General features: G+C 50.1%; 8 protein-coding genes across 8 annotated transcripts; 3 read left to right on the top strand and 5 right to left on the bottom strand.

The window, feature by feature from the left end:
- Positions 1-147: 147 nt before the first annotated feature.
- TERG_06994 (uncharacterized protein) lies at positions 148-2,123 on the bottom strand (the record flags this gene model as incomplete). The annotated part of the gene is made up of 5 exons (XM_003232094.1): positions 148-1,311; positions 1,372-1,776; positions 1,846-1,878; positions 1,946-2,019; positions 2,081-2,123. The coding sequence occupies 5 exons, from the start codon at positions 2,121-2,123 to the stop codon at positions 148-150; spliced, it is 1,719 nt and encodes a 572-aa protein (XP_003232142.1).
- Positions 2,124-3,574: 1,451 nt separating this feature from the next.
- TERG_06992 (uncharacterized protein) lies at positions 3,575-5,302 on the bottom strand (the record flags this gene model as incomplete). Its single annotated transcript, XM_003232092.2, has 1 exon — positions 3,575-5,302. The coding sequence occupies one exon, from the start codon at positions 5,300-5,302 to the stop codon at positions 3,575-3,577; it is 1,728 nt and encodes a 575-aa protein (XP_003232140.2).
- A 1,443-nt stretch (positions 5,303-6,745) lies between these two features.
- On the bottom strand, positions 6,746-7,102 carry TERG_12497 (uncharacterized protein; the record flags this gene model as incomplete). Its single annotated transcript, XM_047751446.1, has 1 exon — positions 6,746-7,102. One exon carries the CDS (start codon positions 7,100-7,102, stop codon positions 6,746-6,748), a length of 357 nt encoding a protein of 118 aa, XP_047607104.1.
- Positions 7,103-9,446: 2,344 nt separating this feature from the next.
- Positions 9,447-10,283, bottom strand: TERG_06990 (uncharacterized protein; the record flags this gene model as incomplete). Its single annotated transcript, XM_047748698.1, has 1 exon — positions 9,447-10,283. The coding sequence occupies one exon, from the start codon at positions 10,281-10,283 to the stop codon at positions 9,447-9,449; it is 837 nt and encodes a 278-aa protein (XP_047604686.1).
- A 1,849-nt stretch (positions 10,284-12,132) lies between these two features.
- TERG_06989 (uncharacterized protein) lies at positions 12,133-14,220 on the top strand (the record flags this gene model as incomplete). The annotated part of the gene is made up of 3 exons (XM_003232089.2): positions 12,133-12,997; positions 13,051-13,307; positions 13,360-14,220. The coding sequence occupies exons 1-3, from the start codon at positions 12,331-12,333 to the stop codon at positions 14,218-14,220; spliced, it is 1,785 nt and encodes a 594-aa protein (XP_003232137.1). The 5' UTR covers positions 12,133-12,330.
- Positions 14,221-14,698: 478 nt separating this feature from the next.
- On the top strand, positions 14,699-15,203 carry TERG_06988 (uncharacterized protein; the record flags this gene model as incomplete). Its single annotated transcript, XM_003232088.1, has 2 exons — positions 14,699-15,026; positions 15,076-15,203. 2 exons carry the CDS (start codon positions 14,699-14,701, stop codon positions 15,201-15,203), a joined length of 456 nt encoding a protein of 151 aa, XP_003232136.1.
- A 209-nt stretch (positions 15,204-15,412) lies between these two features.
- On the top strand, positions 15,413-16,337 carry TERG_06987 (uncharacterized protein; the record flags this gene model as incomplete). The annotated part of the gene is made up of 3 exons (XM_003232087.1): positions 15,413-15,838; positions 15,895-16,007; positions 16,058-16,337. 3 exons carry the CDS (start codon positions 15,413-15,415, stop codon positions 16,335-16,337), a joined length of 819 nt encoding a protein of 272 aa, XP_003232135.1.
- A 382-nt stretch (positions 16,338-16,719) lies between these two features.
- TERG_06986 (uncharacterized protein) lies at positions 16,720-19,151 on the bottom strand (the record flags this gene model as incomplete). The annotated part of the gene is made up of 2 exons (XM_003232086.2): positions 16,720-17,095; positions 17,152-19,151. Coding segments are annotated over 2 exons (2,376 nt in total), but the record flags the coding sequence as incomplete, so codon positions are not given.
- Between the last annotated feature and the right edge of the window lie 1,412 nt (positions 19,152-20,563).

Genomic DNA, 20,563 nt, shown 5'->3' with positions numbered 1-20,563 from the left:
GGGATGCGGGTCCATGTCAAACGAACGCTATATGGCAGTGTAAATTAAAATAAAGGAAAAACGAATCATAAGGGGGAATAAGGGGCTGGGAAATGCATAAAAGGTTGTTAAGACAGATTTAATAAGAACGTGGGAACAAAGTTCGTTTCATATATGAGCTGATGGACTAGTCGGCTTCTTTTCAGGACTCGAGTTGGGTGCTATAGCCAAGGCTTCTGAAGGCCTCGGTTGAGCGTTGTCGAATAGACTGAAGTCTGATTGAGAATAGTATCGTCCCCTCTTCGTAGGCTGATCAAGTTCATCTGGAAAATTAGTGGCGGTAGCCGCACCCGTTCCATCAGGCTCGGTGATTCGACTGACCCTATTAGAATCAAGACCCGAGTTGGCGTCTGTTGCAAATTTATCGGCAAACGGGTTCTCGACCTGGAATTCATTCGGGTTATACTCCCACGATATAGGCGGGGCAGAGGTGCTGGGAGCCGCGCGATCGTTATTTCTTGTTTCAGAGTGACCGTTATTTAGTTGGGATATTCCACTCGTATGGGATTCATGGGTCTCTCTGTTTGGTATCGAGGGCAGGTTATCTGTAGAGGCTCCTGGAGGGAACACTGGGGGAGAAGCAGGTGTTCTTTCAATGTTGGCTGTATGGACAGGTGGCGTGTATAGAGTGGGTTTTGTTTCCTCATTTCGACTGGTTGCTTGTTCTGGGGCTTGTTTAGAGAGCTTCTTAGGTATCCGGGGCATAGATAGACGGGGTATATATCTTTGCTTTTTTGACTGAACACGTTCCGGGGCCGCACCTCCTGCGGGCAATGCACCAGTTGCCTGAGGATAAGGTTGTCCATTTCTATAGTCTTGATTCCCAGTGTTATTGCTTTGGTTGTGGTCTGGGATACGATCAATCAGGTACTGAGCCTGCTCAGCCCGTTCGGCTGGAGATTTGAAGCCAGCTTTTCTTGCGTCTAGGGCAGCACGATTGTACCTAGACAATGCAACAGAGATTTTATCGTTCGTCTCGATCAGGGTGAGCATAGTGTCTTCGTCAGGAGCTGGATTTGAGGAGTTAATATAACCCTGCACAGATCTAGACGCTGATTGACAGCGGGTTGCAAATTCTTTAATCATTTCGTTCTGATAAAACTCAGATACAGGTGTAGACATGAGCATCTGCTGAAGTAGTTTTGCAGATTCATTGGCCTCGTTGACCCGTGCAGCAAGCTCGCCCGGAGGAGGAAGCCCTCGGAGCTTGTGTTGACGGGAGAAGTAGTCTTGTCTCTGTCTGGCATGTGGGCCGGAGCCATGAGGAGGAGACTATGATGGAATTAGTACCTTTCTTATACGGGGAAGAGATAGTTGTTGCCAGAAAATTACCTGGACTGGAGGGGTCCCAAATGGTGGGTACCCGTAGGTTCTCTCAAACTTCTCTTTCTCTTTCGTCCACATTTGTATCAACCCTGAGAGGTTTCCATCATTGGCCTTCGTCGTTGACAGAGTCTCTAGCGTCTCGCGCAGAATCTGCGCAACATTCATGTCCCGTCCATCTCGAAGCAAAAACTTGACAGATGACGTGAATCGCGCATCAAGATTACAAGTGAAAGATGGGCCAGGATTATCGGCCAGTATTCGTATTAACATGATCGCATTGTACTGTCGTTTGGGTTGCGTGGTTGTCGTTTTTGAGAGATATTTATGAATCTGGTTTGCAGCAATTTTCGCTGCCGCAGGACTCGATTCAGCAGCCTCGACGATTGTGGGAAGCGGTAGGAAGTCATTTTCCTTGGGAACAAGTCAGAATAAGCGTGAGTAAGGCAAATATGTTCAGAAGACTCTAGAGATAGCGCATACATTGTTGGAATCGGAGTTTTCGCAAAAGAGGGTCTGTATATAGATAAGTCGGTCAGTGTCTGTCTGTCTCCAAGGTTGAAGGTAGGAAATCCAAGCTTACCACAGCCTTGAGGACGGCAACCTCAGGGGAATCATGAGCATTAGGCTGACTTGCATCGAGACCTCCTCCAAACGCTAGTTATTTCAACAACACTGTCAGCTTCTGGGAATCACCCGCCTAAGGTAGAAGACATACAGCTGTTCCGCTTACTGGTAATGGTACCAATGAAGCGTTTCATGGTTAACCGCTTCTCAGCTACTGTCGACGGCTTTCTCCAGCAATCGACCGACCGTGTTTGGACAAAGCCGGGTAGAAAAGAGTCAAGATGGAGATGGTGAGAGGTGAGGGCGGACGAAGCGAGTCGGACGACGGAGCCCAGCGTCAAGGGGGGCGAAGTACCCTAGTGCAAGCAGGGACTCGCAGTAAAGGCGCAAGGATGGTCGGCTTTATCAAGGTAATGTACCTATCAACGCCCGGCGTCGACGTCGCTGATAGTTGTCAATGGTTGTTACTAGGCTCAGGAACGAGGGATCAACCCAATGGTCCTGCTCGTGGCGCAAAGATCTTGAGGCTCTTCTGTACCAATACTTTAAATAAATATAGCTAGGAGGAAACTCGTATGAAGTTTCCGACTGACACGTTTTATAACGCTCTGATAGACATGGATCCGGTTCAATCACGGCTGCGACTCACGGATGGCGTTTCTCGTTTGCTCCAGATTTATCCAAAGCTGGGTTCGCCAGAGTGGAACATTATTGGCGCAGAACGGTTAAGAGGCGCCAGCAGCGGATCAGCAACACCCCTTCGCTTCTTTGATGCTTGACATTGTGTCTACACCCAAGAATACGTGCGTGTGATTCCTCAAGCGTTGAGCCTGGTGACGTAGCCCGACTTTTTAGCTAGAGGGACTGACGCGGCAAAGCCAGCGGCGGAATTGAGGGCATCGAGGAAACACCCATAGCCGTACACCCTCATCGCTTTGATGTAGCGGCTCACAGGTCTCGTTCAAGTTTGCCCAGTCGCTCAGCCACAGCGATGACAACGCTTAATCAGTTAAGTAGTACTCCATAGAATGCCCATAACCTCCACCTCCATCAGGCTGGTCGTCGACAAAGATTCGATCTCTTGGGACTCGCATGGTGGTTTAATAACTGTCGACCTTGCTGTTGATCCGCGGTCAAGGATGAGTTCTTACTTCGTAGCCGTCACGTTGACGGGTCTCCTCCCAACGGGTCTCCGCGTTGAGTATATCTGCGTTGGAGTCGTGGCTGGACGCTATCAGGCACAGAGGCCGAACGAAGGAGAGTCCCGTAGAACTCGGCTAGCTATAAAGGCGCCATTAAGTCATTCGTACCTATTACTAGAGTAGTGGTAGAACGTCATTTGTTTGTGATGAAGTGGAAGTTGAGATTTGAGAACAAAATAAGCAGTGTGACCGTGCTTTTATTTCCTAAACGGGAAGAGGTTATTTGGACTTCAACCTCAACGTCTGCAGACACGCAAATATTTCACGGATAACGAAAGACAACAACAAGAAGAAGAAAAAGAAGCGGAGGCGCAAAGGACCAAGTAATAAGTGATTCAAGGAGCCAATTGATTAAGAGTTTTCGTTTTACTACAGCTGCCTACGATATAAATAATACACGGAGAGAAGTGCTTTTGAGTACCTACACAGTCGAGAGAAAATACCTAGTACCTTGAAATATCCCTTCCAAACACCCGGTTTGAGATCCAAGAATACAGGATCCGCAGCCTGTTGCGCCAGCTGATGCTCATTGACAGATATGCACCCTTCCATACGAGCCAGGCAGCATAGCCAGTCAAACCCTGGGGTAGATGAGAAGCCTTGCCCTTGTCCTGGCTGCTTTGTGGGAACTGCATCAGCGCTCTTGAGCGGCCTACATACGCTATCATGCCTAGATTTCGGAAGGAGAAAGCAGGATACCGCGACAGGCCGGTGTCAGAATTATTTGTATTGAGGCATTTGGCCAGCCAAATAGCCTCCTGGTTGGCAGACTGGGCTGTTGCAGGTGGTGAGTTTGTTTCGAGCATACAGTTGTCACCAATGGCAAAGACATCCTGGAGGGTGACTGTCTGGCCATCGTTCGATTGGAGCCGGACGCGAAGGTGGTCGTCGACCAGCAGAGCACCTGTCTTTTCTGCTTTCCTCACACTCCATGTCGCTGCAGATTGTGGAGATCGTTCTGCGGGGGTATGATCCATCTTCTCCAGTACGGATGACGTTGGGAACGCTTCTACTTTACCAAGAGCATCGTTAACAAACTCATTCATCTCGTTACCTGTCGCCCAGACACACATTGCGATGCCTTCTTCCCCGTCTTCCTTGGTCTTTATAGTCAGACAGCGCTTCGGATCCATCTCGTGTGGACCGGGGGAATTAGGTTCACCCCAGCGAAGACTCTCGATGTGATGGTTTGTCTTGACATCGACTCCCTCGCGTTCCATGGTATCCATGGCATAGTTTGACAGGGACTCATCAAATGTACTCAAAACTGTGGGCGCAACATCAAAAAGAGTTATACGAATCATCTCTTTCAGTTGTGGATAAACCTTTACCAAGTCTTCATGGATAAAGTCGCATAGCGAAGCAGCCAGCTCGATCCCTGTCGGCCCAGCACCCACAATGGCAAAATGCAAGAGATATCTCTGCATCCGAGGATCGGTGTTGGGCAAAACTGCCAATTCAAAACATTCTCTGATGCGCCTTTTCACTCGTCGGGCGTCCCCAACGTCCTTGAGAAAAAGTGCATTCTCTCTAACCCCAGGAGTGTTAAAGGTCTTGCTAACGCAGCCGACAGCGACAACGAGTTTATCGTAAGGAACTATGATTGTTTCCCCGGATTCCCATTGCCTGTCAGCCCCGCCTTTGGACACTTGCCAATGTTGCTTTTCATGCCGGTGTTGTTTTACCCTTGTCGTTTCCGTTACGCCGCTGCGAACCACGCTAGCTTCACATGTGACCGTCTTCTTGCTGAAGTCGACGGCTCGTGCAGCCGCCTGGATAAAGTGGACTTTGGTATAGCGATCTCGGACGGGCTCGACGATTTCAGAGAAGTCAAGTGACCCAATGGCAGCATCGGTAAGCAGAGGCGTAAAGACGAAGTACGATCGAGGCGAGATGACTGTGGGGGAGAATTTAATGGCCGACAGTTTACGGGATAGAGTATATCCACCCCATCCCGAGCCCAAGATGACAACTCGCTCGGCCGTAGTCGAGGGATTTCTTGCTGGCCGTGCTGGAGAGCCTCCCGTCGAGTCCCCTGTCAATGTTGCAAAGCGCCGAACCTGCTGGGTAGGCCTGACCTGGGCCGGCGGACGGGAAGCATATCGGAAATTAGGCCGTACAAGTCCCATCTGATAGCCTCGTTTGCGAGCTGATAAAAGGAGGTGCTGCATGAAGATTTTAAATGAGCTATGCCGATACTGACCAATATAACTATGCCTTGCTTGAGGATGAAGGCTGCCTCGGACCGCCCGGCGTTGAACCCTCCGCATAGGCTCAAACATCATTGAAACCAACAATAATAACCAGAAAACAAACCTTGAAATTCAAGTCAGTAGTGGTCATGCAGTCATCCTGCACGCCCCCTTGAACCTGGCCTCATATTGCCCAGGCTCAAAGGACAAGGTGGCTCTCCTCTTTAGGCACCACTCTATAAAGTGGCACCTCCAGCAAATCGTACGTTGTTTGTTTATGGGACTTGACAGGCTTGCGTGTTCACATGCAAAGCAAAATGCTTGACCCTATCATCGATGAATCAAAGCCCCCAGCGAGTTCCAGAACTCTAATATTGGCGCCGAGCCACCAAGCACCAAACATCATGACGCTGTTTTGCAGGGGTTCAAGAAGCCATCAGCAGTCAAAAGAATTGTGTTGCCTGGACATGCAAGGTAGCGCCCGTTTACCGCCAGGATATGATTTCTCATCCTGGCCAAGTAACAAACGCCTGTGCTCGTTCTCAACAGATCAAGGCATCTTTGTCTGCCTGTGATTCGTTATGAGAGTTTCTTTTTCCTTTTCTGGTGACGAGTTTATTGATGGCGCTGTCTGCATACTTGCATGTATACGCAATAATCTCACACCAGCCCGCCTTGTACCTGGCTATCTCTTGGCCAGTTGCAGCAAGCGCCCATCAGAATGGATTCTTCCGTGTACGGAGGGGGGTCGGAGATGGTCTCTGGTTACACATGCCTAACCACAAATGCCTGATGGGAAAGAGTATTTGGAAGCGCCTGGTTACGGAGTACATATAAGCTTTCGCGCGAAACCTCTGGCATGTTGCTATAAAGGTCGAAACAGCACCCGCCCCATATAGCTATATTGATATCGCATTTACATACTAAATACGCCAGCCAGCAACTCCTCTTGGACAGCCCTTGACCCTCCTTTCCTAGGAAATACCCTAACAGTCAATTGACTACCACCACACTGTCGACTACTATCGTTCCTGCAGAGACAACATCAGTCGACATCATGACTTCGCTGTACTTTCAAGAACCTTCCTCCAGAGTCTGGGACTACCTGGAGCAGATGGAAACCGACTGGATCCACGAGTCATCCATAGCCTCCGACAACAACGCCAATTCTGGAGAACTTACCTGGGGAGCTCAATTCAGCCATTTCCCCAAGCAAAAGCCAACAGCGACCCGCGCTCGTTCGTTGAGGAGAGAGCCCAGTGATGCTTCTAGTGGCTACCGACGCGAGTTCCTCTCCCGTCGTGATAGAAGCGACTCCGGCTCCAGCTTCAGCTCCATGTCAACCAACTCAAGACTGAGCAGCAGCTTAGCCAGCCATGATCGCCCAGTGGACTTGAGCTCCGTTATCCAATGCCTCAGTTCTCAGCTTGGTTTTGACCTGAACGAGACATTCAATTGCGCAAATAAATACAGCAAGCCAGTCAAATCATCCAAGGCTAGGCCATCTGCACTCGTGGCCACTGCTCCAAAGATCAAATCTACAAAGACACCCAAGGCTCGCCACGAGTTTGTTTTGCAGGTTCCATATGCGCATAAACCTGCCACGACTGTCGAATATGACAGTATGATGTCAGCCCTAAACACCCCTGTCAAAGCTGCGACTGCACCCGCAATTCCCAAGGCCGACCACAAGAACACCGAAACGAAAGATAGCGGCGTAAAGAAATCCAAGAGTACACGTAAAGTGTCATTCGCTGAGGTCGTCCAGGAACTTCCCATTGCATTCGAAGCGGAGGTGGAGGCGGAGCCAGAACCAGAGCCAGAGATGATCACCGATGGGGGAAGCGACAGCGACAGTGACAGCGATAGTGTCCCCGAGGCAGTATTTCTGAACGTTGACACAGTTATGCAGAATGCGCGTCGTGTTCGACATGTGGAGATCAGGGACGCCGAAGAAGAGGAGAACGATTATATCACGATCTATCAATCCTGACAATACTGCTAGCTCTTATTTTGTCCTGAATTACGCTCTAGTTACGACTTTTTTTCCCCCTCGCTTCCCTTTTTGCTCATATGACTAGTTGACCCGCCACTTCGCTTCTTCGATTCCCCCTTGGTATTAGTTAGTTAGCCTTGGTGTTTTTGATCTATGATTCCTATTCCCCCTTCTGTCTCTAGATATTTTGGCTCAATTGAAATTCCATGAAATTTTCCATGAAACTCGGTAATATGTCTCCGTTTTTTCCACTGTGTCGATCCTCGTATATACGAAAGCGAGGGCTTGAATGAAACTGGAAACATTGTCCGAAGTGATCATCGTTATCGGGTTAACCCGTAACTATCAAGTCCGGACTCGGTGATCTTCCCGGCATGGCTCGTCGTTCCTCGCTGGAAGGACTGCTGGATTGATATCCTTGACCATGTAGCATCTTCACTTGGCTAGGCTTCAAGCAGAGTTATATCAGAGCGCTCGACCGAATGTAACGCTTGTCAGATATGAACTTTCAACCAGGTTATCGGACGAGAATCGACTATAAGTTCACTGGTCGGCTGCTTAACGTCCGTATGTAGCGATTAAATGTCTGTTTCTCGGTTCGATTGAGTATCCGACACTTCTTGTCTGCAATAAGTACATCGTACTCAGCCGCAAAAGGTCGAAACCTATAAGCCGAAGGGGATATATCAGACATCAATGTCACTGGGAATGAGTACCATTGAACGTATCTACTAGCCGCTACCCTCCGGCTTCTAGAGAACTAACATGGCCTTGTGGTGCAGCCGTGATCAATATCAAGTGAGACACAAATGCAAAGGGAAAAATTGATACCCTGCCATTGGGAGCAACTAACCGATGCTCAATGTAACTACCAGCCCTAAGAGACATCCGAATCACCCTTTCTTTGGTAATGTTGTCTCAAATTGTGCTGGCATGTTATTTAGAGATACGTACAGATGTTTTGCTGTCATTGATACCCGGGCTCAACCTAATAATACATTAAAACTGATACCCAACACAGCCTTAACGTGTCAGAAACCTCTCACATTGTCGAAAACTAATAATTCTGGTCATTGGTTACGCTCTCTTGAAAAATTCAAGATATTTACTGCTACTGGCAAGACATCTTGGATGATCATCTTAGGGGTTGAATGTCGCGAGAAAAACGGCTAAAATATAACGAATATGCAGCTAGAAAACAGCCACCTCGGCCATGGAATGATGAAAATGTACTGTGATACTCATTTACCGTCGTGGGCATCTCATACATTCGCAGGACTAGCCTTGTGTCCCCAACCGAACCCTCCTCAGCAAGCCGAAGTCAGGCCCTGTTCTGCAATACTCCGAGCCTTTCGGATACTTGGCCGTACTGATTCCAGAGGGAAAATGCTACAAGTAACCATTTTGGCACCTTGCTGTCTCTTCAAAGCTCGCTTGGCATAAGCATCAACCTGGCATACAGATACTGGCTCAATTCTAAGTCCTATATTTGGCTCTCCGTTTTCTAACTAAGCGTTGGCAGTGAAGTAACTAGACGGGACCGACCGAGGCTGCTGGCTCCTCTCAGCATCAAAACAACCCCTCTGCACTACCCTTGCAAAGAAGAGACTCGGAATCTGGTCCCGTTGTGTAGGCGGATTATATGGACATCTCCCTTGGCCACAGTGAACAGTGTTTAGGCTTTGTTGCGAGGGGACTGTTGCACCAGACTATATCTTGATACCCCTCAAATCGTGGTTAAAATACAAGTCCATGACTGTGCCTAGGATTCGAGTCACATCGCCATAAAGTCGTGTTTATTGTCGTATAAACAATATAAACAACAAAAAGAAAGCCCTTTTATGCTGCCACTAATCGTTGTACAAGAAAAGGCAAAAAATGTTGGCTCGACCAAACGTTTTATCAATCGACCCTGAGAAGGTTGCACCACCCGCATTAAACCACCATACCCCTTGAAGACAAAAAGGAAGAAAGAAGAAAGAAACCGTCAATAATGAAGGGCGCTCAATTAATGTAGATGCTGGAGGTACAAACGAAAGAAACGACGACAGAAAAAGCAAAGAACGATCGGTTTAGAACTGGACTCAAGAAGCGAATGCCCGAGGAGATCCGGAGAATGCACTTGGATCATACATTCATGACTTTCCGACTGTGGTAGTCGTCTTCATCACAGAACGTGAGGTCGTTGCCTGGCTTGTCTCCAACGATAAGGATGGCCAGGGTCGACCTTCGGCGTGATTTTGACCGTCGACGGTAGAGGTGAATCCACTGCATGAAATCGAAGAAAGCGATGGTGACCAGGAGCAGTATAACTACGCCTGTGATTATTATTCCTGGTGTTAGGAATTCGATACGGCCGCGACCCTGGTTATGCCGTTGAAGTCTTGGGCTATGTGAGTACAATCTGGGCTGCTGCAGCGTATCCATTGAGTCATCTGGGGAGGACGTCGTAAACGCGGGGAGTTTGCGATGACCCCAGATGCATCGGGAGAGTACCCAGATGTCTGAGAGGGAGATACCGACGGAGTATGGCTCGGTCTTATGTTCCAGCCGGCAGGTTTGCCATCTGCCCCCTGCACCTCTGATTCGGTTTTCAAGATCTAGACGTCGACCGGTCAGCATACCACCACTACCTCCAAAACTGTCTTCTGATACAGCTGGAGGGGAAGAGAGAGCAACGGGGGTGGGGAGGATATAACACACCATTTGGTCGTCGTTTTGGTTCGTTTCAGCAGTGTTTTCTTCTCTGACAGTGGCTTCTATCTGGAGTTTGCTGTCACCAGGGTGCATGAGCTGGCATAAAACCTTCTTCCACGCCAAAGCAGCTTCGTCTCCAACCAACGAGTGGCCCGGTTGGGAATCTTTTCGAAGCCCAATGTCGTGGGATGGGTGTAGTGGCAGTGCCTCGCAGGATATAAGAAAGAGAAGCAGACCGGCAGCCACCAGCCTTATAAGCGAACGCATACTTTTTATATTTTTGGACGCTGAAGGGTAAAAGCCAGACTAAATACTTTTGGTCGTCTCGGATAGCGCACCCGGCCCAAATGTTATATATAGGGGGAAAAGAAAAGAAGGTATCTGGGGTCAAACTAGGTCAGCTAGTGAAGAGTTTAGGGGTGCAGGCCAGGAAAAGCGAGTTTATGAGTCCGAGGCGTCAGGCAGCGGGCATGTGAGGTATGCAAATGAGAGGTGCCCTGGTGCCACAAAGCTGGATGCAGCAAATTGGTCGTACAGAAAGTCTCGCCAATGCATGAGACCGTCTGTATACCCCTCAAGCAAGCAGTTCACGTCTATTCTCCCTGCCTCTTCTTTCAAAGCCGGAGCAGAGTCTCACGGCGGGGAGGGTACAGCGGTATTTATCTGGAACCCGGGGCCTATAAGGTGCTGCTGCGCATATTTAGTGTTGGTAAAAAAAGGGTACCGCATCACAGCCCAAGTACGCTGCCATAGTTAGTCCCAGGCGACTCCAAACTCGGACGCCCGCCCCCCTCCCAAGTAGCAAGCTAGTCGCTTACGGAGGAGCTGATGAATTAACTATAGTAGCTGTGTACGTTTCATGACCCTTGTCTCAAGTTGGCGCCCTTCTTTTTTCTGGTCGTTTGTCTTGCGTGGCCCGTCAAGGCTGAGGTCCAACCAGACTCAGCCATAGAACGCACTCCGAAAGCCACCGCGAGCTGCTTGCGTCACGGCGCTGATTCAAGCTTTCCTCCCGTTGCCAGAGCAGAATTCTGGCTGGACAGTTGGCCCGTTGCGTGTCCAGCGAGACCCGGTTCTGGTGGTTCAATCTAGACCTAGTAGAAGCTTAAAAATGATAAAGCTCGCCAGCCCCTGAACGAGCCAGCCGGAGAAGGCTTCGATTATAAAGAGCGCATCACTCTCCTTCCCGCGGAGCATAGAGATTAATATCTCAACATCCTTTTTGCCCCTGACCGTCCATAATAATAATGTTCCTGTCTGGTACGGTATATCAGACTGGGCGCCAGTGTGCACCCCGTAGCCATGCGTGATCACAGGGTTGTGTTAGTCTCTGTGTAACTTTTTGCCTTCATGTTGGAGTCCCCCCGGATATATTCAGCCCATTATCAGTGAGCTAAGCCCATCAGATATTGTTGGGGGGGCGACGCCGGGGGGTTCTGATTCGAATATCGAGTGGTCTCCATCGATCGAGAGGACCGCGTTGCCAGATCTGAATCTGCCCTCAGATATGGCTACCTAGCTAACTCACTAGCGAATTCAAGCTAGATGTCCATCTCGACGACTCCAGCTGAGGCTCAAACCGTCCAGCGTGACCCTGCAGAGGGCGCAAAAAGCTGCCTTCTGGCCTGAATCTCGCCCTCGCAAGGTGCTCTTGGAGCAGCCATGTCACGCTGCATCGTGACCTGGACGGATGCAGAGACAGGTCCCCGGCTCCCTGGGCTCTGAAATAAGACATTTTCTCGCTTGCCAGAGGGGGGACTTTGCAGAATCTGCGCGCTAGAGGTCCTTTTTCGTGTGGAGATTGGCCGTTTGCACCCATAACTAGATAGCACGGGGGAGGTTTAGCGACGGGGCAAGGGAAAGACGTCCAGCGTCCGGCGTAGATAGTTGAGCACGCTCGATGCCAGGCGCACTCTGGCGCTCTGCAGCCGTCTGCCGTAGTGACGACCAGCTTATCCCACGCACGCCGTGCATGCATGTCATGCCGTCCATCGTATGTCATCGGTAGAGAGAGAGAGAGAGCTGGTCGTTCTTAACTGCACTCGTAACTCGTAGTTATGCCCGGCCGTTCACTGGCTGCCAGCGTAATATTGCTTTTTGAGGCCGCTGCCGTCGGTTATATCCACCGCTTCGAGGGGGGTTCGAACGCCTGCGAGGACATCGGATAAGCGGCCTGCAGATGCGCAGGAGTCGTCCGTCTGACGGCCAGAAGACAGATAACTAGCTAGTTTATTACTGCGCGTGTCTGCCTCACGGCGACGGCGATGTCAACGAGCAGCCAGCAAGCGAAGTCGACCGCCAGGCAGCGATAACGATGTCCCAACCGCAGCCGCCGTCGCAACCACGCACCAGAAAGGTGACCACTCGCTCGCGAAACGGATGCTGGACCTGTCGAGCGCGGCGCAAGAAGTGCGATGAGAAGCGGCCGTTCTGCACTCCCTGCGAGCGCAAGTCGTTGCAGTGTAGCGGATACGGGCCGCGCCTGAAATGGGGGAACGGGGTCGCCTCGCGGGGATACCTGATGGGCTCTGCCATTCCCGTGCATCCCAAGGACGTGCCGGCAGCGACGGCCTCGTCGTCGTCGTCGTTGGCTTCGTCTGCGCTGCTGGCTCAGGGGAACCAGGCGGCGGCCGCAGGGAGCGCAGGCGGCGGGAGGCAGAAGAGCCCCAGGGGCAGCCCGACGGCCAATATAGGCTCGCTCTCGGAGTGCATGGGAGTGCTGAACTTCTCAGCGCCGCCGACGCAGACAAAGACACAGACGAAGACGCAGACGAAGGCGAAGGCGAAGACAAAGTCCGTCTCGAACGCTTCTCTCTCGCCGGAGATCAGGCCAGGGAAGACGCCGACTCCTGTTGCCCCTACGGCGGCTGCTGGCGTCTCTTCGTCTCCTGTTGAGAGCTCCCCTTCTGTGGCTACGACGTCGACCTCGCTGGTGACAGCCCTGCCATTGAGTCCCTTTGACGAAGAGGTATTCGAAGAATGTGTGTTATCACTCCATACCCATGATAGTGCTCAGAACTGACATGCGGAGCAGTCAAAGAATGGGGATTGCAGTATCTGGCTGAGGCCGGACAGTCCCTCCTGGGCGATATTCTTGCATTCTGCACCGAGTCCAGGTCGTTGGTGGCCAACTGTATCATGTTTCAATTGACCCTGCACCCGGAGCATGAGGACAAGTTCGAGGAATACTATGCAAGGTGCCTCAGGCTCTTCCGCGAGGACGTCTGTGATACCAAGTCGGCCATGAAAGATGCTACCCTCATTGCTGGCATATTACTCTGCTCTACGGGGGTATGTTGGGCATTATTCCCCCTTTTACTGCCTCAGGATTAACATATTCTAGATGAACCGATGCATGAAATGGACCGTCCATCTCAATGGCCTTTACTCCATAATCCAATGCAGAAACACAGTATCTGCTCCTACTCCCATCAGCTCCGAGATTCTGGACAGCATCGGCTTCTTCGACCTGCCTACCCATGTCCTGGGTCGAGCAACCAAACCGCTGCATATCTGGCGTGACTACTGCCGCGGTAAAAGCGGGATAGAACCCAATAGCAACATTCCCTTCAGTCTGATAGACCTTCTTTCCATGGTCGGCCAGCCAGGAGTCGAGATGCAGCTCTGGACGTGGCAGTGGGACAACAGCAGTAGCAGCAGCAGCAGCAGCAGCAGTAGCCCCGGTAGAAACGCCCATCCGCCCAGCCTATTGACTCGTCTGGCATGGGATGCCACTCGTCTGGCAGGGATCATCTCCTCGAGAGAATACAAGTTACTCAACTACGCCCAGACCACAGACCTATCCCCTTCAAACCCATATCAACCCACCCAGAGTGACGATGGCTGTCCAGCTACCCCGTTCCTGGTTGAAGGCATACTTTCTAACCTTACTACCATCCTCACCACCGAGTCACAGCACCAACATCACCAACATCAACCTCCGCAGGAGGTGTGCGAGGTTCTAAATCTTTTACTCTACCCTGCCTTTGTTGCCGGAAGCCAACATACATTGCTCACACCTCTGCATAAACAGCGAATTGAGGCATTCTGGCAGGAATTATTTCCCGACATGGGGGCTGACGGGCCTGGGATGCCGCATCTTCAGGTTCCCTTGGACATTCTGCGCGATCTATGGAGAGATGCTAGAAGAAGGACGGTGGATATGATTGCTAAAGAACGTGGAGTAGAAATAGGACTGTTCTGATGGGTCTTTTATAGCCATATTGAATGCTGATGCTTGTATATGGTGTTGGTATTTGAGGAATATATTAATAAATCTTTTTAAATTTTTTAATTTAGTAACTATTATTATTATTATTATTATTATTATTATTATTACTATTACTATTATTATTTTATTCTATTCTATTTTAGATTTAATTGTTTTATCTTCCAGTACGGAGTAATTATTTAAATAGCATTATTTTACTATTCCAATACATAATACAATATTGTTAGATGCCTCAGTCATGTGATACCGCCTCCGAGATATTACCTAATAGATCACGCTCTCGTATCAACATTCTCCCGATAACTAAGTCGATGAGATAAGAATAACATCATTCATTTAGTTATCTCTCGTTCTCTCTCATTCTCTAATCTGCTTCAACGTAGAGAGCACTAACAACTCCTATACGATATTACTGCTATACCCTTCAAACGCGTGTTTATCATACTTAGCTATGTCTAAAACCACCCCCCTTTTACCGGCGGAGTCGGCTGGCGATGAGGAAGTCGCGTGGGCTTCTACGAGCCCCAACCCTCACACAAAAACCGCGTCCGAAAGCTCTGAGACCAAAACCGCGTCCAACAGCTCAGAGACAAACGCCACCTCCAAAAGCTCAGAGACAAATGCCGACTCCGAAAGTTCTGGCAAGGCTGACTCAAAACTTCGTCCAAAGATAGACCGCAACTACTTGAAAACACTGGATAGCCAGGCATTGGGTGCTTACTTCAGAGCTATGTCCAATGAAGAATTGGAAGAGCTTTTCAAAACGTCCAACGCGCCGCGTAAGTTATCTCTCATTATCTTAGAATTTTAACTAATGTATTTCTATAGTTCATAAAGGTCCTTCCATACCATACGATGACTCCGCTGATTTTGCCTATGAGCAGGGGAAGCCACTCCCAACCCCAGATTTAAGCTCCGATACTACTGAATCCCGTCCCCCTCGTTTACCGCAGTGATCCTTCCGTTAACTGTACCCTGCCTCTGGCTGCTCCTTCCGTCTACCATGCTTGAACCACCGTCTGCTATATCTCTCGTCAGTACCCTAGTCCCTTTGCCATAAGAGTCGTGAGTATCAGCTTTCTCAATCGCAATAAGTGTTCTCCACCATTCCAGTCGCATGCTCGGTTTGTGCTAACGCATGTATTCCCTGCACTAAGTAGGAACAATGGAGCAACTAGAGTTTATCTACAGAAATTCGTGGGAACATTCCGTCTATACATCCTTCTTTATGATCGAATATATTCTTGAAGTATTGCACAGAAGCTGGGCAGATTTTTTAGTCAATCCACATATTGACTACATGCAGGCCAAGGCAGAACTAGAAAAACGACCACCTTCAGATCTTACTCAGCTATGGCAACACGGTGATGGACTCTGCACCTCACTCGCCGTCTTTGTTGCAAACAACATTGATGCCAATTTCTCCTTTCAGGACCTGCAAGGTTACCATCGAGCTGCATTAAGCCCGGACGGCCTGATTATTGACTCAATGGCTCGTAAGCTTTTATCTGGAACCGAGGGCCAAGTGTTATCTGGATATAAAGGAAAGTGGAAGTTTCTGAAATCTCCAACCCTTACGCTAAGTTTCAAAGTAAGTCAGTTATTATACCGGTAGTCTCGATGATATACCCAGCTAACACAACACAGTCCAACAATCAAGCTACCTTTGACGATTTTAGCCCACTACAAAATCGCGAGGAAGCAATAGTCCGATGTCTGCTCCAGCTTACGTCTAAAAAAGACTTCATCTGTATGTTTCGGTAAGTATTTTCTCCTGTAGTTAGTAAACTAGTCTATTATATGAGTATAGAACGATATCTTCATCCAAACTCCGTTTTAATGGACGAATATGTTTTAATGTTTCAACTCGTGTAATAAACTGGAGTCGTCTGGTATCAAATGAGTGGGTTGAATCGAAGGCAACCTTCAATGGCATGGGAACTGCGGCATCCAATCTCGATTGTCGAGAATCACTCTTGCATTTTGGAGTGACTGACGGAAGAAGAGAACAATACGAACGTGTATCTGGCGTCATAGAACGTTTGTGGGACGCTTTACTTCAAACGTTTGGGTTTCCGGAGCTCAAGTGAGACCAGACTTAAGACACCTACCGGCTTCATTACCTCAGGCTTGGTGTTATTATTGTTCAGAGGGTAAATACTTTTGATGGTTCTAGAAGAGATCCGAGCGAAGATATGAATTGAAATATGCCAATAGTCATAGCAATTGCTGTATGGGGAATCAGCTAACTCTCACAACATAAAAGTTACTAAAGTGATAACCGAAGTAAGAATCAACATGAATGGGAATAAAAGGGAATCAGAATGTTGTAGTAACGTGTAGTGACGAAAATGTATAAAATCAAGCCCATATCAATTTTCCGGCTTGTGTTTCCATGGGGGTCTGTGTTTTTTTTGTATGTTTTTTTTTCGCGTGACTTTCTTATTCCAATGTGCGTTAAATGTCGGATGTCTAGAGATTGCCCTGGTGGAAGAGAGCAATGGTAGAGCAGAAGTTGCTTCTATTCTCCTTCTGAGGGACCAGTCCCTTGCCGCCCGAGGTGATCATGTTAGTACTGGCCTTGGTGCTGACACCGTACAAGTATGTCTCAGAGCAAAGCACTTCGATCATGTTGAGCTGGCAGGATTCGGTCTTGAGGCATTCTTGCTTGTAGTTCTCGAAGAAGCTGTAGAGACCGCCTCCGAAGAGGAAGACATCGGTGGAGTTGAGGATGCGGAGACCCCATGCCTTCTTGCAGGCGGCAGTGGTGCAGTCGCCGAAGGTCGGGTCGTTGTATTTGGTTTCAGGGGCGAAGGGAACCAGGGCGTCTGGGTTGGATTGGTAGTATCTGGATGCATGTTAGTAAAAAAAGCCTGAGACATAAAAAAGGGGAGGACGACTTACGGAGTCTCGGTCTGGATCAAGGCCATGTAGACGTTCTTTGCGTTCTGGATTTGGTAGTTGTAGAGCGTGTTGTGCTCCGAAGCAGTGCCGTACATCCAGACTGCGCCAGAACTCTCGATCAAGGCACCTCGTCCATTGTAGATGTTGATCTGGCCATGGTCGGACAGGTCAAGTTCATGGTCGGATACCCACAACCAGGTGTTCTCGAGGTAAGCAGAGGCGGTCTTGGTGATGTGCAGAAGCATGAAGGCGCCGAAGCACTTGGGGTCAGGGGTAGTAGTAGTGTTGGGCGTCTTAGCACAGGTGTTGCTCTGCAACTCCGTTCCAGCGAAGCCACCGACTCTGAAGTGAACATCCCACATTCCAACAGAGCCCTGAGTCTCTTCAGCGACGTTCCATTCGACGAGGATACAACCGGGAGCAGGGCCCTTGGTGGTAATGATGAGCTCCGACAACTCAACGTTTCCCTTGTCGCCTGGCTGGCCGACCTGAAGCATGGGAATGGGGTTCTTCATGTCAGAGAAGGCCTTGCCGGTGGCCATCAACATCGGCCAGATTTCTCCGGTGATCTTGATGTTCTTGGGCACCTTGATAGTGGAGGTGATGAGGTAGGCACCATGGTCGAAGTAGACGATCTGGTCGGCAGTGGCTTTGTCAAGAACAGCCTGGATGGCCTTGGTGTCGTCTGTCTTGCCATCACCCTTGGCTCCGGCACTCTTGACGCTGATGAACTTGTCGGCGGAGACGTTCTCGTACTGTGGTTTTGCGCGCTCAAAGACCTTACCGGACTTGTCGAGCAAGATGGCTGGCTTGCTGGGCTGGGGAAGAGCAGTCTGAACACGGGCCTTGGTCACAGGGGCGGATGGACAGGCGGTAGGGCCACCAGTTGGTGGAGCAGAGGGAGAGGGAGTTGAAGGGGCAGTGCCAGTGGTGCCGGATGGGATTCCGCCGGTTGGTACTCTGGTCGGGACGTGGGATGGCTCAGTGGTTGGCACTCGAGTTGGTTCGCCAGTCTCTGGGATTGGGTAGGGCGGAGCAGTAGACTGAGCTGGTGGCTGCGGAGCTGGAGCAGGACATTCATCACGGCGAGCTATGTCTGGCTTAGCCTGAGCCTGGGGGGGAAGTCTCTTTGCCTTGGAGCCAGATCCAGCAGTCCAAGCGTTGCCCTGAACCCAGTGTTTGATGACGGAACCTCCACCAACGATGGAGCTGCCCTGAAGACTGGCGACTGCGTCTGTGGAGCCAGTGAAGTCGACGTTGTCGAGGATCAAGGTACCGCCAGACTCGGGGACACTCTCGGCGTTGAAGGAGGTGACGACACCCTTGGGGGTGTTCTTGATTTTGCTGTCGAGAATCATGACGGAGCCGACCGTCTGGTTGAATCCTCCGTTGGACATGTTCAAAGCCACACCGCAGTCATTGACGGAGAGAGACTTGAAGGTCCAGGCCCAGTTCCAGTTCATGAAGATGGCAGTGTTGCAGTTGTTGAAGGTCAGGTTGCGTGTGGTGAACTGCTGGTTGCCGAAGAAAGCACCATAGTTACCGCCGTTGAAGACAAGGTCGGTCATGAAGCCACCGGAGCCGTTGTCCATGAAGATACCAATCTGCTTGTTGGCGTCTCCGCCGCCCTTGACCATCTCGAAGCGGATGTTCTGCAAGCTGGAGGCCTGGGCAACCTGCCAGTGGATGCAGGCTCCCTTGCTCTTGTCGAGACCGGTCAGATCGATGACAACATTGCGGATGCCACGGAAGAAGTTGTTCTGGTTGGTGTACCAGTTGCTGCCGTCGTTCTCGTAGGGATCGGAGTCAATGACAGCGATACCCTCGAACGAAGGGGCAGCCTTGATGACGGGCATGTTGAGGGCATCTCCCACGATCTGGGTATAGTAGTACTGGATGATCGGCTTGGAGACGACATAAGTGCCCGGCGGGAAGTAGACAAGAGCCGGAGTAGTCGTGGAAGAGTCACAGCCCTTTCCACAGCGGCTTCCAGAGGATATGGCCATATTGATAGCGGCCGTGTCATCAGAGCTCCCATCACCTATCCTTGTTAGTATATATTACATATAGAATAAACAGATATCAACATCCACCGGAGCACCTCAGAGAACATACCCTTTGCGCCAAAGTCCTTTACATTGCGGAAGACCTTGTAGCCGGCACCACCACCATTAAATGGGGCGATTCCCTGGCGCTTGATAGAGCTGAGCCAGTAGCTGGATGCCTGGGTGTTGGGGGTCTGGGACTGGGGGGTCGGGACGGCACCGGCAGGCGAGAAGAGGCCGACAAGGACAAGCAGAAGCTGGCCCAACAGCAGGCTGGAGACCAAGCCTCGAGCCATGATGGATCCGGGAGTATCAGACGGCCGTCTCACAGTAGATTCTTATGTATTTGTTGTAGTTTGTGGTTGTGGTTGTTGGTAAAAGCAGTTGCTGTTGGCGTATAGATCCAGCTCCAGTGGCCAGCACAGAGCTCTCGCACCTTTATATATATATATATGTATATTTTTGGCAGCACAAGAATGAAACAGAAGCTGAGAGAATGAATGGCACGACCTGTGTATTCAGTCAATATCAAGTCAAGTCAATTGACCAAGGAGTGACTGCGAGTTGCGCTATAAAATGAGTGTGTGTTGTAGCATGTGGTTGCGCGCTAACAATGGGAGGAATTTCCCTTCATTCACAACAACATCCACAACAAAGGGAGGAAAAGGGAGGAAGAGAGCGACAGAAGGGCAGGACAGAGGAGAGGCATAAACACGAAGAGGACAAAGACGAAGACGAAGACGAGAATGTCACGGATATATGAAGCCAGAGCCCTTCATTAGCTCGACGGCCGCCCTGGCGCCAAAGCGAGAGGTACTGATGGATGTACCTGATACAGCCAGGACTGGGGCAGCAGAGACAGGGAACAGGGGGCGCAAAAGAAAAGAAACGAGAGAGAGCTGGGGAATCGTACTGCGGAACACTCGAAATAACAATAAAATGATGTGCAAGGTATGTTTATGCGCCCAACCAGCGGCCGCTCAGCGCCGTTCGTTTCCACTCGGTCCAGGGCGTAGGTTAAGCTCAAAGGGCTCAAGGGCCGCTCAGGGGCTCAGCAGCCAGTCGTTGGCAGTGGCCTTCGCGCAAGGGAAACACGGCGGCGTTTCAGCCAGGGGAGGCAAAGATGAGGATGGGCGTCTAGATGCCTATCAATTCGGTGAGAAGAGCCGGAGATATCGAGGGGACTATTTGATCGTTCTTCTCGACGGTGGTTGCGTTTCAGCAAGGCCAGCCAGACGGAGGAGACGGAGACAGGAGGGCGAACAGGCGACTATTATAGACAGACAATGCTGCAGAGAGAGGACGATGCCTGCGGCCTTCAAGTCTACTTGAGATCGTCTCGTCCCGGATCTGCTTGTTTGGATCTG

The sequence above is a fragment of the Trichophyton rubrum genome (genome assembly GCF_000151425.1).
Source record: "Trichophyton rubrum CBS 118892 genomic scaffold supercont2.9, whole genome shotgun sequence".
NCBI lineage: Eukaryota > Fungi > Ascomycota > Eurotiomycetes > Onygenales > Arthrodermataceae > Trichophyton > Trichophyton rubrum.
This window is presented reverse-complemented; position numbering and strand designations above follow the sequence as displayed.